This window comes from Protopterus annectens, chromosome 10.part0 (genome assembly GCF_019279795.1).
Source record: "Protopterus annectens isolate FY-2018-M chromosome 10.part0, PAN1.0, whole genome shotgun sequence".
Classification (NCBI taxonomy): Eukaryota; Metazoa; Chordata; order Ceratodontiformes; family Protopteridae; genus Protopterus; species Protopterus annectens.
In genome coordinates, this window is record NC_056744.1 from 1369378332 (window position 1) to 1369394961 (window position 16630).

General features: G+C 37.0%; 1 protein-coding gene across 1 annotated transcript in view; it reads left to right on the plus strand.

The window, feature by feature from the left end:
- LOC122814279 (receptor-type tyrosine-protein phosphatase C-like) overlaps positions 1-16630 on the plus strand; it is a 2027173-nt gene that overhangs the window by 1756566 nt on the left and 253977 nt on the right. Inside the window, exon 25 of the mRNA XM_044086870.1 lies at positions 8617-8677. Within this exon, the coding sequence (XP_043942805.1) occupies positions 8617-8677 (61 nt within the window). The remainder of the gene's footprint in view (positions 1-8616; positions 8678-16630) is intronic.

Here is a 16630-nt window from a genome sequence, read left to right on the forward strand (position 1 = left end):
AACAGTGAACTTTAAAAACCTGTATTAAATGAGTACAAACTTGTTTAACTATCCTAAATGTTACAAAATACAACTATAGTGATCCAACAATAACTATACATACCAGGTTCTTTTCAGATCACTCCAAAATCACACTGAACATTAACTGGGACAAAAAGATATATTTAGAGGATAGGGGTCATAATTGGTCATTAAACCCTAATTTACTTTCCAAAATGGATGTAATAAAAGAAACAGAAGCAGTACTAAAAATAGCTCTTACAAATATCACTAACTCCTCACTGGTGAGATCAGATCATAAACTAATCTCGCTGGAGATCCTCATCCCGCCCCCACCTGAAACAAAAAAGACCACAGTGAAAAACTTCTCAAAAGCCAACTTCACACTTCTAAAAACTAGTGTGGTCTCCTTTAAGGCCCCTGAACCAGTGGTAAACAATACTCAATCCGCTGAATCACTTACAAATGCCTTCTACCAGCACCTACAGGACTGCATGGATCAGGCTATCCCAAACAAAACTAAAACTCTCTGTACCAAAGGCAAGCGTCCAGTCTGGTGGACCCCAGCCATAAACAAGCTCTACAACAAAAGGAGGAAGCTACTACAAGACTGAGCAAAATCCTTGAAAGGTAAGACACCTTTGATCATCATAAGTAAAAAACTAAGAGCTCTCATAAAATCATCCAAGGCAAATTTTGAGAGAAAAATCGCCAAGGACTCAAAAGACAATCATAAGGCCTTCTTTAGCTATGTTAGAAACCTAGGAGGAAACTCCCAGATATGCTCAGAATTAGTTCAAAATGATGTGAAAATTACTGAACCTTCACACATTGCCAACATACTGGCTGACAGGTTCAGTGCAAACTTCTCCCCCCCAAAAGGTGAGATATCTATACCAGAGGATTGTAGCCCCCCAAACATCTCCAACGCCCAGGTGAGAACTGCTCTCACTAAGGCAAAAAACACAGCATCCATGGGACCGGATGGTGTCCCCGGCTGTGTGCTTCACAAACTCAACGAGGAATTAAACCCACAATTAGGACAGCTGTTTAATCTTAGCCTCACCTCAGGGTACGTACCCAAGGAGTGGCACACCGCGACCGTGGTCCCACTTCATAAAGGCGGTGCCTCCACCGACCCTGGAAACTACCGCCCCATTAGCTTGACAAGCCTTATCTGCAAAGTCATGGAGAGGATCATAATGGAACTCATAAATAAAGACATAGGGAACTTGCAGACTTTGGATCCAACCCAGTTTGGCTTTGTCAAAGGCAGATCCTGCCTCTTAAACTTGGTTGACTTTTTCGAGACAGTCACCAAGGCCATTGATGAGAGAAAGGCAGTCCATACAGCCTATCTCGACCTGGCAAAGGCCTTCAACACAATACCCCACTCAGGTATCATCGAAAAACTCATCAGCTTAAATGTAAACCCATACATCACAAGATGGGTTGCAAACTGGCTAAGTGACAGAACCCACAGGGTCAGAGTTGCTGGAGCCATGTCAGACTCAAAGCCTGTCACTAGTGGTGTCCCACAGGGCTCAGTCCTGGATCCACTCTTGTTCGACATCTACTTTTCTGAAGTACAAGCAAACACAGGAGGGTTATGGCTGACAAAGTTTGCAGATGACTGCAAACTGGGCGCCATAGTCGAGAACACATCTGACACAGATATCCTTCAGAAGGGCCTCGCAGAAACGGATAACTGGTGCCAGAGCCATGGACTAAAGTTAAACGCCAAGAAATGCATAGTCATACCTTTCGGGAAAAACAAGGTTACCCCTAGCTACCATATAGGTGGCAATCCACTGAGCACAGAAGAAGTCATCAGGGATCTGGGGACCCAGGTTGACAGTAGCCTTTCGTTTGACACTCATGTTGCTAAAGTAGTTAGGAAAACCTTCTATATTGCCCACCTGATCATGAAGGGGTTCACATCTAGATCAAGGGAGGTCATTGTCCCCCTGTACTCATCACTCATTAGACCTATGATTGAGTACAATGCTCCGTTCGGAATGTATCTGACCCGACACCTGCTGCAGCTTGAAAGGCCCCAAAAGTTCCTCACCAAAAGGATAAAGGGTCTCAAAATATGTCTTATGCTGCCAGACTGAAAGAACTCCAGCTCTACTCAGTCTCATACCGCTTGCTCAGAGGTGACCTGTGCCTGACATATAAGGCCATGTCAAACCCAGATTTGATGAATATGCTTCACCTCAAAAAATCTAGATCCCTCAGAACCACAAGGGCGGGAGACTTAAACCTCAACACGGTTATAAATAGAACGTGCTGGAGGGACAGATTCATCACCCAGAGACTCCCTATGCTGTGGAACAAAATCCCGGTACATGTGAGGCAGAGCACCTCGATGGCCTTGTTCAAGAGGAATCTTGACCAATGGATGGGAGATCGCAGATATACCCCAGGGATTACTTCAGTGTCACTGCTTGACAGAGGCACAGCAAAATAATTGGCATAGTTTTTATCCAAACTAAAGGGGTGGCGAAAGCCACATAACTATGGGCTAGGCTTATAAATGCCCTTGGGCAGATAGCCTAGTATGAACCTATGAATCTATGAACCTATGAACCTAAGTACCAACTGACATAGAATGGGCTGCAACCAAAGCACAAATTAGAGGATTGTTTATCAAAAAAGTAGCATACTATAAAAAAATACAACTGAAAGAGGAGCATAGATTGAAAGGGAAAATAGAGCATCTTGAAAAAGAATAATAAATAACCGCAAGAACCAAGCATAAGCAGAATTTTTAAAACTGCAAAGGGATCTATATATGTTAGAAACCAAGAACCTATCTGTTTATGAAGCCATAATGTTAGCTACTTACACAGAAGAAGCTCAAATACCATCTAGAGCTCTGGCCAGAATTATCTCCCAACAAAAATGCCTCCAATATATCAGAAATAAACTACAGAGACAAAAACTACACAAAAAATGAAGACATTATTAAAACATTTGAACAAATATACTCTCAAATATATGGAGCACAAATACTACAAACCTCAAAGGAAGATAGAACTCTTTTCCTTCAAAAACTGTAATTCCGTAAACTAAATTTAGACCAACAAAAAATAACTGAACCGATATCCATCAGTGAAATTATTACAACAATCAAACACTTAAAAGCACATAAGGCACCAGGTCCAGATGGACTCACATCAGAATTTTACAAAGCATTATCCCCCTTGATAGCCAAATTACTATACTATACTCTGAATTACATAATAAACTATAAAATAAATGATATCCACTTTAATGCCTCTAAAACCATCTTTATATTAAAAGAACACACAAACCCCAAAAACCCTGACAGCTACAGACCCATCTCCCTCTTAAATATAGATACTAAAATATTTACCTCTATACTTGCAAACAGAATGAAAAACCTGATAGAGAAAATCATCTCCCCAGAACAATCTGATTTTACGCCACATAAACAGACTAGTGACAATACATTAACATTAGATGCACTAATATCCTACGCTATCCGATACAGTATCAACATCTACACAATGGTAGTGGATGCCCACAAGGCATTTGATAGGGTTAACCTAGAATTCTTACTCCAAACACTACCCTACTTTAATATACCCAATAACTTCATTCAGATCGTCCAAACTCTCTATAGCAACCCATACACATTTCTATATATAAATAAAACTTGGTCAAATAGGATCCTAATAAAAAATGGAACAAGACAAGGATGCCCATTATCACCCTTCCTGTTTATCCTATACCTAGAACCACTCTTTCTATACATTAAACAAAATACATACCACAATCCTCCATCAATACACAACTTCAAAATATACCTCACTGCATTTGCAGATGATCTGAACATATACTGCACTACAAATACAGATATAAACAAAATAATAGCTGCAATTGAACATTTCTCGACTATGTCTAACTACAAACTAAACCTCAATAAAACTAATATTTTTCCCCCTAAAAACACCCAAACTGATCTCACTAATACCATTATTAAACACAATAAAAATAAAACAAGAAACTAAATACCTGGGAATCACCTTTTTCCCAAATAACAAAGACTTCTACCAACACAATGTAAACCTTAAATGGCAAAATATAATGCAAGACTGTAAAACATGGAACAACCTAAAACTACCAATTCTTGGCCAAAGTATCAATAATCAAAACAAATATTTTACCTAGACTAATGTATATATTCATGACATCACAGACAATAATACATAATCAATTCTTCAAACAAATTCATATCTTCCTAGCAAAATTTATATGGGAACCCAAAAAAAACAGAATCTCCTATCCAAAATGAACACTCCCCAAAAGCAAAGGAGGAATAAATCTACCAGATTTTAAAATGTACTGCTCAGTCATTAACACTAACAGAATATTAAGAATAGCTGAACATGACCCGTCAATGGAAATTTGGTCTCCTGTTTGGGTGACAATCTATTATAGATATATTAAAGGTCTGGGTTTCAATCCCAAAGCACTTCCATTCCTGAAGCAGAAAGAAATACAAACTTATAACATTATAGAGCCCTTAAAACATTCTATCAACTTAGTGCAAAAACTCTTTCAATTCTTGAACCTTGGACAAGCCGTGCCAATACTGCATCCCCTTCATAAAAACCCAAATTTAAAAATAAACAGTAAGATGCTGGACTTAGTCCTTTTTCCCAGACTGAAAGATAAAACAACCCAAGATATTTATCCTTACCTTAATTGTTCAATACAAGAAATGAGGACCAACTTAAACTTCCTTAAATCACACATAATAATCCTAAGACAAATCAAAGAACTGTGTTCCAGTTACCTCCAAAATGCTACTATGACCAATAGTGACATAGAAACTTGTAGCATGTTTTGGAAAACTATTACTAATTCATATAAAATGATAAATGAAATCAAATACCAGAAAGACCTCCTCTTCTCTAACTACTGGAGAAAAATTAAACCATCCATAGATGATCAGTAAATAAGCCAGGCAATCAATCTAACACTGAAGATTATACCCATCAAAAAGTTAGCATACACTCAGCTCATGATCAGTAATAAAACTTATTTTACACCTGCAATCCTACACAAATTTAACACATCAAAATCACATTTCTGCCCACACTGTAAGGACCAGATAGTTAACTTACTCCGTGTATTTTGGAGTTGTAAATGTGTCTATAAACTCTGGTAAAATTACAAAAAATGGGTTATCAAACATCATCATTAACTTGGGAATTCACTCTATTACACATTTTCCCACACAACATACCAAGAAAACAAGCAAATACACTTTTAACAATCTTCCTACTAATGAAACTGTATATAGCTTTTAAATGGCTAGATATGATAAATATATCTTGAGAGGATTTTAAACAAGTAGATATACAACACCTTTTAGCTCATAAAATAGTAATATATAAAAGAAAAAAAAAACATGAAATCCAGAGAAATTTGGGAACAAACCTTTAAAATCATATTGGCATAATTCATCACACAGCAACTTAGAAATACACTGTAATGGAACCGAAGAACACATAAAAGTTCAGATATTATGAATGCATATACTGTCTGTATAACTGAGGAATTAACAGTGAAATCATCTATGTACATAGTGTAAATAGATATGTTATACGGCCTATATCCTGTGGTATTGACATCGATGTATAAGATATATATATACAGTCATGTTGTAAGATGGTTTTTATCTGTGACATTTAGATGTAATGTCTCCTTTGATAAGGTTGACTTTTTGGATGTGAGTATTATTAAAATTACTGGTGGTATTAAGTCAAAAGTCTTCCGAAAGGAGACATTCTCCAATTCATATCTTCATTTTGAGAGTGCCCACCCTTTTTCACAGAGAAAAAGTATTTTCAAAGGGCAATTGGTTAGGGCTAGTAGGCTCCCCTCTCTAGATGATGACTTTGATGAAGAATGTCTTTTTCTAAGAAAACTTTTTCTAGAAAGGGGTTACCCAGATGAATTATTGAATCATACCATTTTATACATTAAAAGTCAAAGGCCATCAAGATTTAGGCCCTTGTTGGGTAAAAGTATTGAGTCAAACTCTAACAATGTTAATATTAAGGATGATAAGTTTCTTAGGTTATTCACCTTGGAATATAATAGTGATTCCCATCGGGTAATAGAGTTGGTTAAAAAGGAATGGGACAGGTTCACCTCTCTCACTGATTTAAAGGACATGCAACATAAGTCTTTAAATATTGTTTTTTTAAAAAAGGAACTAATTTAAAGGAATTAATGGAAAAAAGGAAGCCTGTTCAAAAGGCCAGGAGGCCAGGTACCTACAGATGTGGGGCATGTGCACAGTGTATACACATAATAAATACTGACAAGGTGTGTATCAAAAGTAGGAATGAATATGATCATAGTCCATGTCACAGTAATTGTAACTCCAGTGGGTTGGTATATCTGGTATACTGTGAGGCATGTTGTACCTTTTATATAGGGAAGGCTGAAAGACACCTGAAAAGGCGGATCCATGAACATTTTTATGATATAAGTAAAAATAATGATAAGAATGCCCTGTATAAACACAAACAGGAATGTGCCAAAGCAACGTTTTTGTTTTTTGTACTGGAGGTTGTTCCCAAAGACATTAGGGAGCATTTGTGGGAAACCCGTCTTGAATATAGGGAGCTATATTGGCAGGTATTTTTGGATGCAGGAAGGCACCCTGGTCTGAATGAATGTATTTCACTTGCACCATTATTAAAACTAAGAGCAGCCAAATTATAAAGGCTTTTTCCTGTTATCAGCCACTAGAGGGTAGCATTGCACGTTTTTACATATTTATTCTTTTTTTTTTCAATAATAATTCTTTATTTTATTTTTTCCAAACAACTAATACAGTACTACCAACTACTTACAATATGTACATGAATGCTTCCAACAGTTACATAGAATCATTATACATACCTATACACTTCTAAAAAAAAAATAAATAAATAAAAAAAAAAAATAAAAAAATAATGAAGAAAAAAGAACTAGTAACCATATAAGACTTATCTCAATAAAATTCAACAGTTATTCAGTTACATATTTATTCTTTTAACTGTGTTAAAAGGTGAATTTTTTACAATACATTTATACATACATATATATATATATATATATATATATATATATATATTTTTTTTTTTTTACATACATTTATCATATATTATACATATACATATTTATTAATTTGATATTTAATGTTAAACAGTTTTTTTTAAGTGTGATTTTTATATTATGTTTTTAAGTTGTATTTGTCCTTGCATATTTATTCCATTAATTGATGCAAAGGTTTTATTGGTTAATTAGTTAATTATTTAATGTGAGTAATTATATAAGCATGTGTATTTTGTGGATTGTGTTATCTAATGAAGTCTGAGGATGAAAACGCATTCTGTGTTGTCAGCGTTAATAAAACTTTGTGGATTACTACTTCGTGGTTGGCTATTGCTTTTTCCAAACTCCAGGTTTGGTTATAGTATGTATGCATATCAATACAAGGAGTGAGTACTATCATTAAAGCACTCAAACTAATATCTGTTTTTCTAAGTTAATGTTCATTTTTCCTGTACTTCATGTCTATTATTCTGGGTTATTTTAGTGCAAATATGAGGATAATCATGAGGTTATATGATGGAACTCTGACTCACATCTCTTATACCTACTTTCTTGAGTAAATAAAATGAGTAAATGTATTAATGAAAAGATTAAAGGAAGAACTGTTAATATATAAAGAAATACTAAAATATAAGTGTCAGAATGGATTTCAGACATTATTTCTAAGCAAGTTAGGCCAGAGAATATACTTGGATTCTTTAAACATTATTTATGAGCAAGCTAGGCTAGAAAATGCCTGTAAAACATTATAGTAGAACTCCATGTTGTAATGGTATATTGGAGACCCCAATCTGTTTTGTTATCAACAAGTATTATTGAACTTTACTTGCCTAGGTGAAGCAGTTAGAAACATGGATAGTATGCCATTGTATTTTGTCCTTTTATTATGTTATGTAATGAATAGAGTGCTGAAGTGGAGTCAGCCAATGTGCTTCTGATTGGTACTATATAAAACTAGTTTGTAGTCTGTTATGATTAGATTTGCCTTTGTGTAATCTTAGTAGCTGTCAATACTATTCTGAACAATAAAAATATATCTCTTGCTATAAGAATAGTCATGAATCTGGAGTACACAACATTTATCGATAGTTTATTTCTGATGATATAGAATGCATAGGTGGTATGGCATGATTAGCAACATATCCCATCACACGGATACATGGATGGCAGTAATGATGCTGAAGGACTACATGGCTAGTTAGTACAGCTTAGTCATTACTCCCAGTCCTTCACTGTGTTTAAATGTAAAACTGCTTTGAATCACACTCAGCCTTTTCACATTCCATTCTGCACTCCTGCTAATGAAATACTGGTACACTGCAGGCTTTAGGCTTTTCTGAATCCTGCCTGATGTGAGTAATGCACTATTGAGTTCTGTTTGCTAAATTATCTTATCAGTTTTGTCTGTTTCAGTAGCTAATTTATAGCCTACCTTGTACTTTTTACTAATTTTTTGTTTTATATATACAGATTTATGCTAACAATGGCGAGCATGATGGAATTAAAGCAATCAAGACTTTTTCTACTGGATGTAAGTTACTATTTTAATTAAGTGGCCTTTTTCTAACAGGTTAGTGATTGACTGAAGTTTATGTTTTTAGCTACATCTTGAAAAGTAAATCAATGATGCAGTAAACAGAGGTAAATACAAACAAATTAACTGAGAGTAGTAGAAATCATATGCAGAGAACATGATAAGCACTGACATAAAACAACATTGTTCATACAAAAACACTACCATAATAAATACTTATCAAGGCCTTTTTGAATCTTTTGCCTCATGCTGTTTTATAGCATCTCTTTATTACCATGCTGGAACAGAGTGACAAACGTGAGACATTTTACCATGGAGCACTTCATTTCAGAGGTTGACCCACCACAGAAAAATGCTTCATGGCTGTGGTAAATTTTATAGCAGGGAATAGAAGGGAGATAAAGAAAGATTAGTAGATGAGTGAAAGAGCTTTGCAGAGTGAGGGTACTGGAGAGTGTATGACAGTTGTAATAATAGTAATACAATAATAATAGATACAATATTGCTAAAATAATACTTCTGTTGTATGACTAATACTGTTTCACTTAATAATTTTTTGTTTGAGCATTTTCATTGACACAAAAAGTCTTGAAAAATATGACATAGATTCAAATGGAGATAAGAAGCAACTGCATCCAAGGTTAACCTTCCAAACATTAGTGTGCACATGTAAAATAAAAGTTGGAAATAATATTCAAAAGGACTGTCACATATATGGGAGTAATAGTTTTCTATCATAATAGCTATGATGTCTGTATTATCATGGAATGTGAATGGTGTTATAGGTATAGACAAAAATCAAAGAGTACTGAATTATATAAAGAAATGTAGGCTGCACACAGCAATGTTGAAGGAGACACATTTGAATAGAAAATAGCATGCCAGTTTGACAAAGATAGGATTTCAGGATGGACATTCATTAGAATATCTTAGTCAAAGGATAAAGGAAGTGATGATAGAGATTGCCGGAGAGGCAATAATGATAGAAGAGAGAGAATAAAAGATAACAGTGGTAGATTTGTGATAGTAAGAGGCTATTGTCAGGGGTGGTGGATGTATTTATATTCTACAAAAACTGCTATTAAGCAGTTTAAGAAAATTTTGGGAGAAATAGTCATCTTTCATCAAGGGATATTATTTATGGGTGGGGTCTGGAACTTGATTTGCAATAGCGAAGATTTATCAGGGAGATCTAGAAGGGAAAATATAACAAACAAAGATTCTGAAGAAATATATGAAAATATTTGGTATGGAAGATGTGAATTCAGTAACTGGGCTTCAGAGAGAATTTGCATATTATTCCCTATGGTACAATAACTGGACTAGATTGGATAGAAATTATATTGCTCAGGACCATGTGCATTTAATTTAAATTTTGACACTCCAATAACTATTTCAGACCATGCAGTAATAAAGCAAAGATAAAGAAGCAGAATAAGTAAAAGAGAGAGACCAGATAGCATAATGGTTAACATCATTGCTTCCATGCACAAGGTACAAGGTTTGATCCTGATCTCTAGTAAATCCTTGTTTGAAGTGTGCATGTTATCCTTGTCTCTATGTGGAATTCCTCCAATCTCTGAAAAGAATGGAGCTGTGTGCAGCAACACTGATTCTTCATGGTGTCCTATAAGAGAAAGAGATATATAGAATAACCATGCATTGTCCTCAAAATAGGAGAATATGGATCACAGAGCTTCTGTCACGGCAGGCCTAGCTGCTTGACAGTATAAAATATGGCTCTAGGTGATTGTCATGTTAACTAATGTTGCCAAATGGGTATGGACATTTTCCAGTGATAAATTGATATCTTAACAGTGAGAAGGGTGTATGTACCCCTGTTGTCCAGTGTGTGCCCACCATGAAGCCCAGCAGCTCTGCTTTGGTACCTGAGATAACTCTGTTGAATGAAAGCTGGACGTAAAACTAGTCAACCTGCCAAACATTGCTATGCTCAGTGTAGGCTCACTGACGGGATGGAGTTTATAAGTGGATGACATGATGGTAAAGAAAAGGTTGGATCTCTTATGTAAATCCAGGAGATAAGGTGCAAGTGTGGTATAACAAACTACCTTGTCTTGGGATCCATAGTCTACTTCTCAGGAGGAGGACAGGCTAAAATATTGTCGGAATTGTGGTGAGGGAGAGGCTTCAGAACAGAGGGATGTAATCAGAATTAGTGACTGGCTAATCGCAATCAGACTCCAGTCTAATGGTAGGGCAGTATTCATAATATCAGCGTATGCCTCACAGCAGGGTTGCGATAGTGAGGAAAAGAGTGCATACAGACAGCAGTTGCAGGACCTTCTAGATCAAGCAGGACAACATGAATTGGTGTTGATAATGGGTGACCTGAATGCACATTTTGGAACACACAGAACAGGATATGAGCACGGCCTGAGTCCATATGTGTGGGGCAACAGGAATAAAGAAGGAGAGGAGGCCATTATAGACTTCCATCTGGCAAATGGCTTGATAGTAGCCAGCTCATGGTTCAGAAAGAGAGACAGTCACACGATCACATACAAGAGTGGCCAACAATGCAATTCAGGTAAACTTCCTCCTAGTATGGAAAGGGCATCTGGTTATATTCAGTGATTGCAAAGTCATCCCAAGTGAAACAGTCAGCCCACAATATAAACCACTGGTTGCCACAATCAGCTGCAAGAAGTGGTCAGAGAGGTCAACAGAAACCAGACTAAAGACCTGGAATTGACTGACGAGAAAGCAGAACAGTTTGAGGAATTACTCAGACATTTCAAGAAGAGGAAACAAATGGAGTTGGAGAAGAATAGCAGCATCTCAAAACTACATGTGTGAGGACTACAGAACAGATATGTGGCTGAGTCAGGTAAAGAAATAAGGTACATAAGGAAGCTGGTGGTGGAATGTAGAAGTCCAGAAAGTCAGTAAAAGAGTTTGGAAAAAGTGGGAGACAGAAAAGATGGACCAGGCAAAAAAGGAATACTGGTTGGCTAACAAAGAAGTTAAGACAGGAGATGCAATAGGAAAGAACAAGGCACTGGAGGCAGTCTACCAGCTTCTGGAAAGGGACTCGCTAGAGGGCACAAAGAAACTATATCAGGTTACAAGACAAAGACAGAAAGATAAAGAAGATAGTCAGACACCTGTCATAAGAGATGCCAGCAACAACCAGCTCACCAGTCTACAGGACATTAATGGCAGATGGAAGGAGTACTTTCAGAATAAAGAAAACCCCACAGAAGCTGTACTACCTCAGGTACACGTTACAATAAAAGAAGAGGCAGAGCCCATCACAGAAGAGGTAAGAACAGCACTAAGGAGAAATTAAGTCAGGAAAAGCAGCAGGTGCAGATGAGTTCACGGCAGATATGATAAAGATGTTGGGTGAGATCAGGGAGAAATGGCTCCTAGGGAACTCATATAAGTATGAAGACAAAAGGCATATCCCAGATGACTGAACAATAAGCATACTAGTACCAGTGAATAAATTACGTTTTTATTGATATACTTTTTCCTGCTTCACTCCGTCCTTATCAGTTCGTTGACTTTATCTTTGTTTTTTCAGGATTCGGCAACGGAGTGTTTATCAGGTTATTTGGCAGTCAGTTTACTAATAACTTTAATACTAGTACCAGTGTTCAAGAATAAAGGGGACATTCACAACTGTGGGTAGTACAGAGGTATCAAACTCCTATCACTGTGCATGAATAAGTGAATGCACAGAGTAAGAGAAAGTAAGATGGGGGATGAGCAGTTTCTATTCAGCTCAGGATGCAACACAACTGACCTGATGTTTGCAATAAGACAGATAGGTGAGAAGAAACAAGAGAAGAGGAAAGAGTCTAACTGGGTATTCCTAGACTTGGAGAAAGCATATGACATGGTCCCAAGATAGCTGGTTTAGGCAGTCCTGTGGTGGTTCAAAGTCCTTGAAACATTGGTAGAATTAGAGCAAGCTATGTACAAGGAACCAGTGACTCAAGTACAAACAGTGTTTGGACTGACATCGATTGGCAGGGGTAGTATATGACAGAAGAATGCCAAAGAAGCTGAAGAGTAAGGTATAGAAAACAGTGGCGCAACCTGTACTAATGTATGGTACAGAAACCTGGGCAGTAAAGGCAGAGCAGTTGAGGAAGCTAGAGGTGATGGAGATGAAGTGCCTCAGATGGTTGGTAGGATGCACACTGTGGGACAAAGACATGAGGACATCAGAGCAGAAGTCAGAGCAGCACCAATTGCAGAAAAGGTCAAAGAGAACAGATTAGGGTGATTCCAGCACATTTGCAGAAAAAGCAGAAGACAATCTAGTGAAGAAGATTTGGGACAGGTAAGAAGGCAAGAGTAATGAGGACATCCAGCAAAGAAGCAGATGGGCTGTGTGACAGATGACCTACAACAGTCAGCCATAACTGTCAAAGAAAGTAGGAGAGCGGGATTGAATCAAGAGAGAGATGGGAACTTTGACAGAATACCCTGACCTCCCCCTCATGTAAAAACATGGGAAAAAGGGTGCCGATGATGATATGACAGTGATATTTTCTTACTTACCCATTTAAGACAGAGGAATTTAAGGTTTGGAAAGTGGAGATGATTCAAAATTTATTAGGAATATAGAAATTTTTTAAGAAGAGATAGCTTGTGAGTGGGAAAAAATGAGAGCAAGTACAGAGTGGTAAAGGGAGAGCAATGGAGTTTCAAAGGTTGCTGTTAAGCAACTATTATTTTTTTTTTTTGTTTTGATTAGCAAAACCAGAGCACTAAAACATTTAGCACAGTGACATGGGCAACAGGTAGTAGAAAGGGTTATCTTCAAACTTAGCCTCCAGCAAGGAAAGTAAACAAGCATCCTATAGAGGTATTAGAGATCTAGAAATTTTCTGAAAATATGTATAAAGCAGAGGAATGTGGAAAACAAAATGAGGCACAAATGGAAATATTTATGTAAGATTTAATTAAGCCAAGGTTTAATGAAGATGAGGCTCAGCACTTAACAGCTTAGACAGGAAGTGTTGAAATAAAAATGGTGATATATAATCAGTCAACAGAGAAGTCTCCAGGAACAAACAGTATTTCAGTGGAAGTATAACAGTTTGGAGGGAAGAAAGTGGTAAAGATTTGTAGTTTTGTAGAAGTTTTTTAATCTGTATTTTAAAAGCGTGGGGGGGGGGGTACGAGCATTTTAAAAGAAAACTGTGGAGGCTGTATTATCCAAAGAGGGTAAAGACCATCTGCTAGAGTCAGATAGGATTTTATGAGTGATACAATGCTAGTATATGCTTTCCTGATAAATTAATAGGTCTATATGAAGGGTTGGAAGCAAGAATTAAGGTAGGAGGTTTTTTCTCCAACAAGCTGTGTTTGAACAGAGGAAAAGGCAGGGGTATCCTCTTTCACCTTTATTTGCTTTATATTTAGAGAAATTGTCAAAAATAATGGCCTTACAGTTTTAAAGATATAAAATGTATTATAACTAGGAAAAGTTACGTTTGTTTGCAGATAATATTATTTTGTATTTGAATAACCAAGAAAATTGCTGTGGAACATTTTTCAGATAGTTTCAAGTCCCTTTGAAATATAAAATTAATTAAGATAAAACAAAGGCTATATTGGTAAACTATGTACAATGCAAACATTGAGAAACTGGAAGTTATCCATTATGGATATGGATAGTAAGAGAAAAGCAGTGAAAATGTTTTAGTCCCTTTAGTTTTATACATATCAGGCATATTTTATTGACCAGATGAGTAGTCAAGGATGATAAGTAATAAAGTGTTGAATGAATTTATTTCAGAGAGGAAAAGGGCAAAAGTTGGTTTAGGATTACCTAATTTGTAGGTATATTTTAGAATTAATGTTTTAAGGCTCATATACATAACATAAACGGAAAGTTATAAATGAAAGTTGAAATGTATGATGCCAAAATGTGTATGTGTGTGTGTGTGTGTGTGTGGGGGGGGGGGGGGGGGCAGTTCAAGGAAATGGGAGCGAGAAGGATTTTGGATGCATCTCCTTAAGAAGAATAAAAATAACTACAGATAATAACAATTCCTGCCCACTCCCTGCCCCCTCAGCTCTTCAGTTGAAGAGAGCAAAAAAAAGAACTTCTTCACTTGCAAATGGTTTGCTAAAATTTACCACGTGATGTGAACTGAATCACTGAAGAATAAACTGCATTATTATTTATGTACCAATATTTAGAAATGTCTGTAGAGAAATAACAATGTGAGAACTATACTTCCTAATTGCGATCCCTAACACCTTGTGCCTAGGATGGCTGCCCTGTTCACCCTACCATTGCTACTCTTTTGATTGTATGATAACTGTAAGCATGTTATATTTATTAGGTTGCAGAAAGTATTCTAAAAACTAAATCAACCACTGAATTGAGAAAGAAGTTTTACCTTTAGAAATGACTACAAATAGTGGTATAGAAAACAGGCAAGTGGAGGCTAGAATTTCTGGAGAAAATTAGCAAAGAATCTAAGGTATTGGGGAAACATATCTGGGAAGTGAAAGGCAATAGAGTAGGATAAGACCAAGCGGATTTTTTGGGCTGCAGGTTAAAGACTACCTTCACTACCAGGGATTGCTAACAACCTATATGCAAAGAGAAAAGTATAAGGAATGCTAAGTGATAGATCAGCACTGGCTATTATTTTTGAGACTAGAATAGAAGCTGCTGTTAAAGAGATAGTAGGGTGTATAAAATATTGCATGCAGAGCCATAGCTGGCTCATCTACTTCCCGGTGCTGGTCCCTGATCTGGCACCCCACTCTCTGAGGTCTCTCAGCTCTTCAGGTGAAGAACAAAAGAAAAAAAAAGGTCCACTCCCCTGTTGTGGAGTTTCATGCCAGAACCCATTCCCTACCCCCACCCCCTCAGCTCTTCAAATGAAGACAAAACAATGGAAAAAAGTTCTGTGGCCTTAGTCTGGCACTACAAGTCAGATTCACTCTCCCTCCCCTTCCCTCAGTTCTGCAGTTAAAGAGCCAAAAAAGGTTTTAAACACCCCTAAACTCATGTATACCAACTCCAAGGTCATGATACCTTGGGGAAAAGGGAATATTCCAAGAAATGGCATCTCAGAGATAGCATTTACAAGTCTGATGTTTCAGGTATTCAGTCTCCGTATTTCAGGACTTGCTGTAAGTCCCGGCATTTCAAATGGTTGCCGTCAAAATTCTGCTGCAGGCCTCCTCAAGCAAGAAAGCCTGAAAGGCAGATACCTTTTTATATTCCTTGGACAGAAATGTTACTGTATGCTTTTCCACTGATATCCAGAGAACTTCTGAAGATTCAGAAGGAATCCACCAAGGTCACTGGGGTGATTTCCTTCTGGCCCAGCAATAGTGCTTCTTATTCTAGCTCCCTAACAGAATGAATCTATTCCCACAAAAACAGAGGTGGTTGATACATCCCATCCGATCAACTTGAACTGAATGACTTATTTCTCTTTAGGCACTTCTTTACTGATATGCAACAGGTACTAATGGAGGCAGGAAAGCCAAATACTAGAAAATCATATATTAACAAATAGAAAAGATTTCCTAGTTGGTGCCAACAAAGGGGTTCCACCTTTGTCCCTCATTGACAAGGGTGACAGGTGCTGACTGAGGTTTCTTTTTTGGGGATAAACTCTTGGCTAGGCTTGTAAGGGCCCCAGGGCCATTAGCCTAGTAACCCCTAATGATTCTATGATCCTGTAACTGGCACCCATTCAGAATTAGAGTTTCACTGACTTTACAATATTTGTGTGAATTACTGTCCTATAGCCTTACTTACTCCTCTATTGAAGTTCATTTGTCAGCCATTACAGCATGTCTGAACATGGATCCCTCCTTTTTCAATGCATTCTCATGTCAAAATATTTTTTGAAAGGGGTTTTGCATAAGAGACCTCCAAGAAAACTGGTGTCTCATCCTTGGAATCTTAATTTTTGTCTTAGAGGAGCTAACACTTGC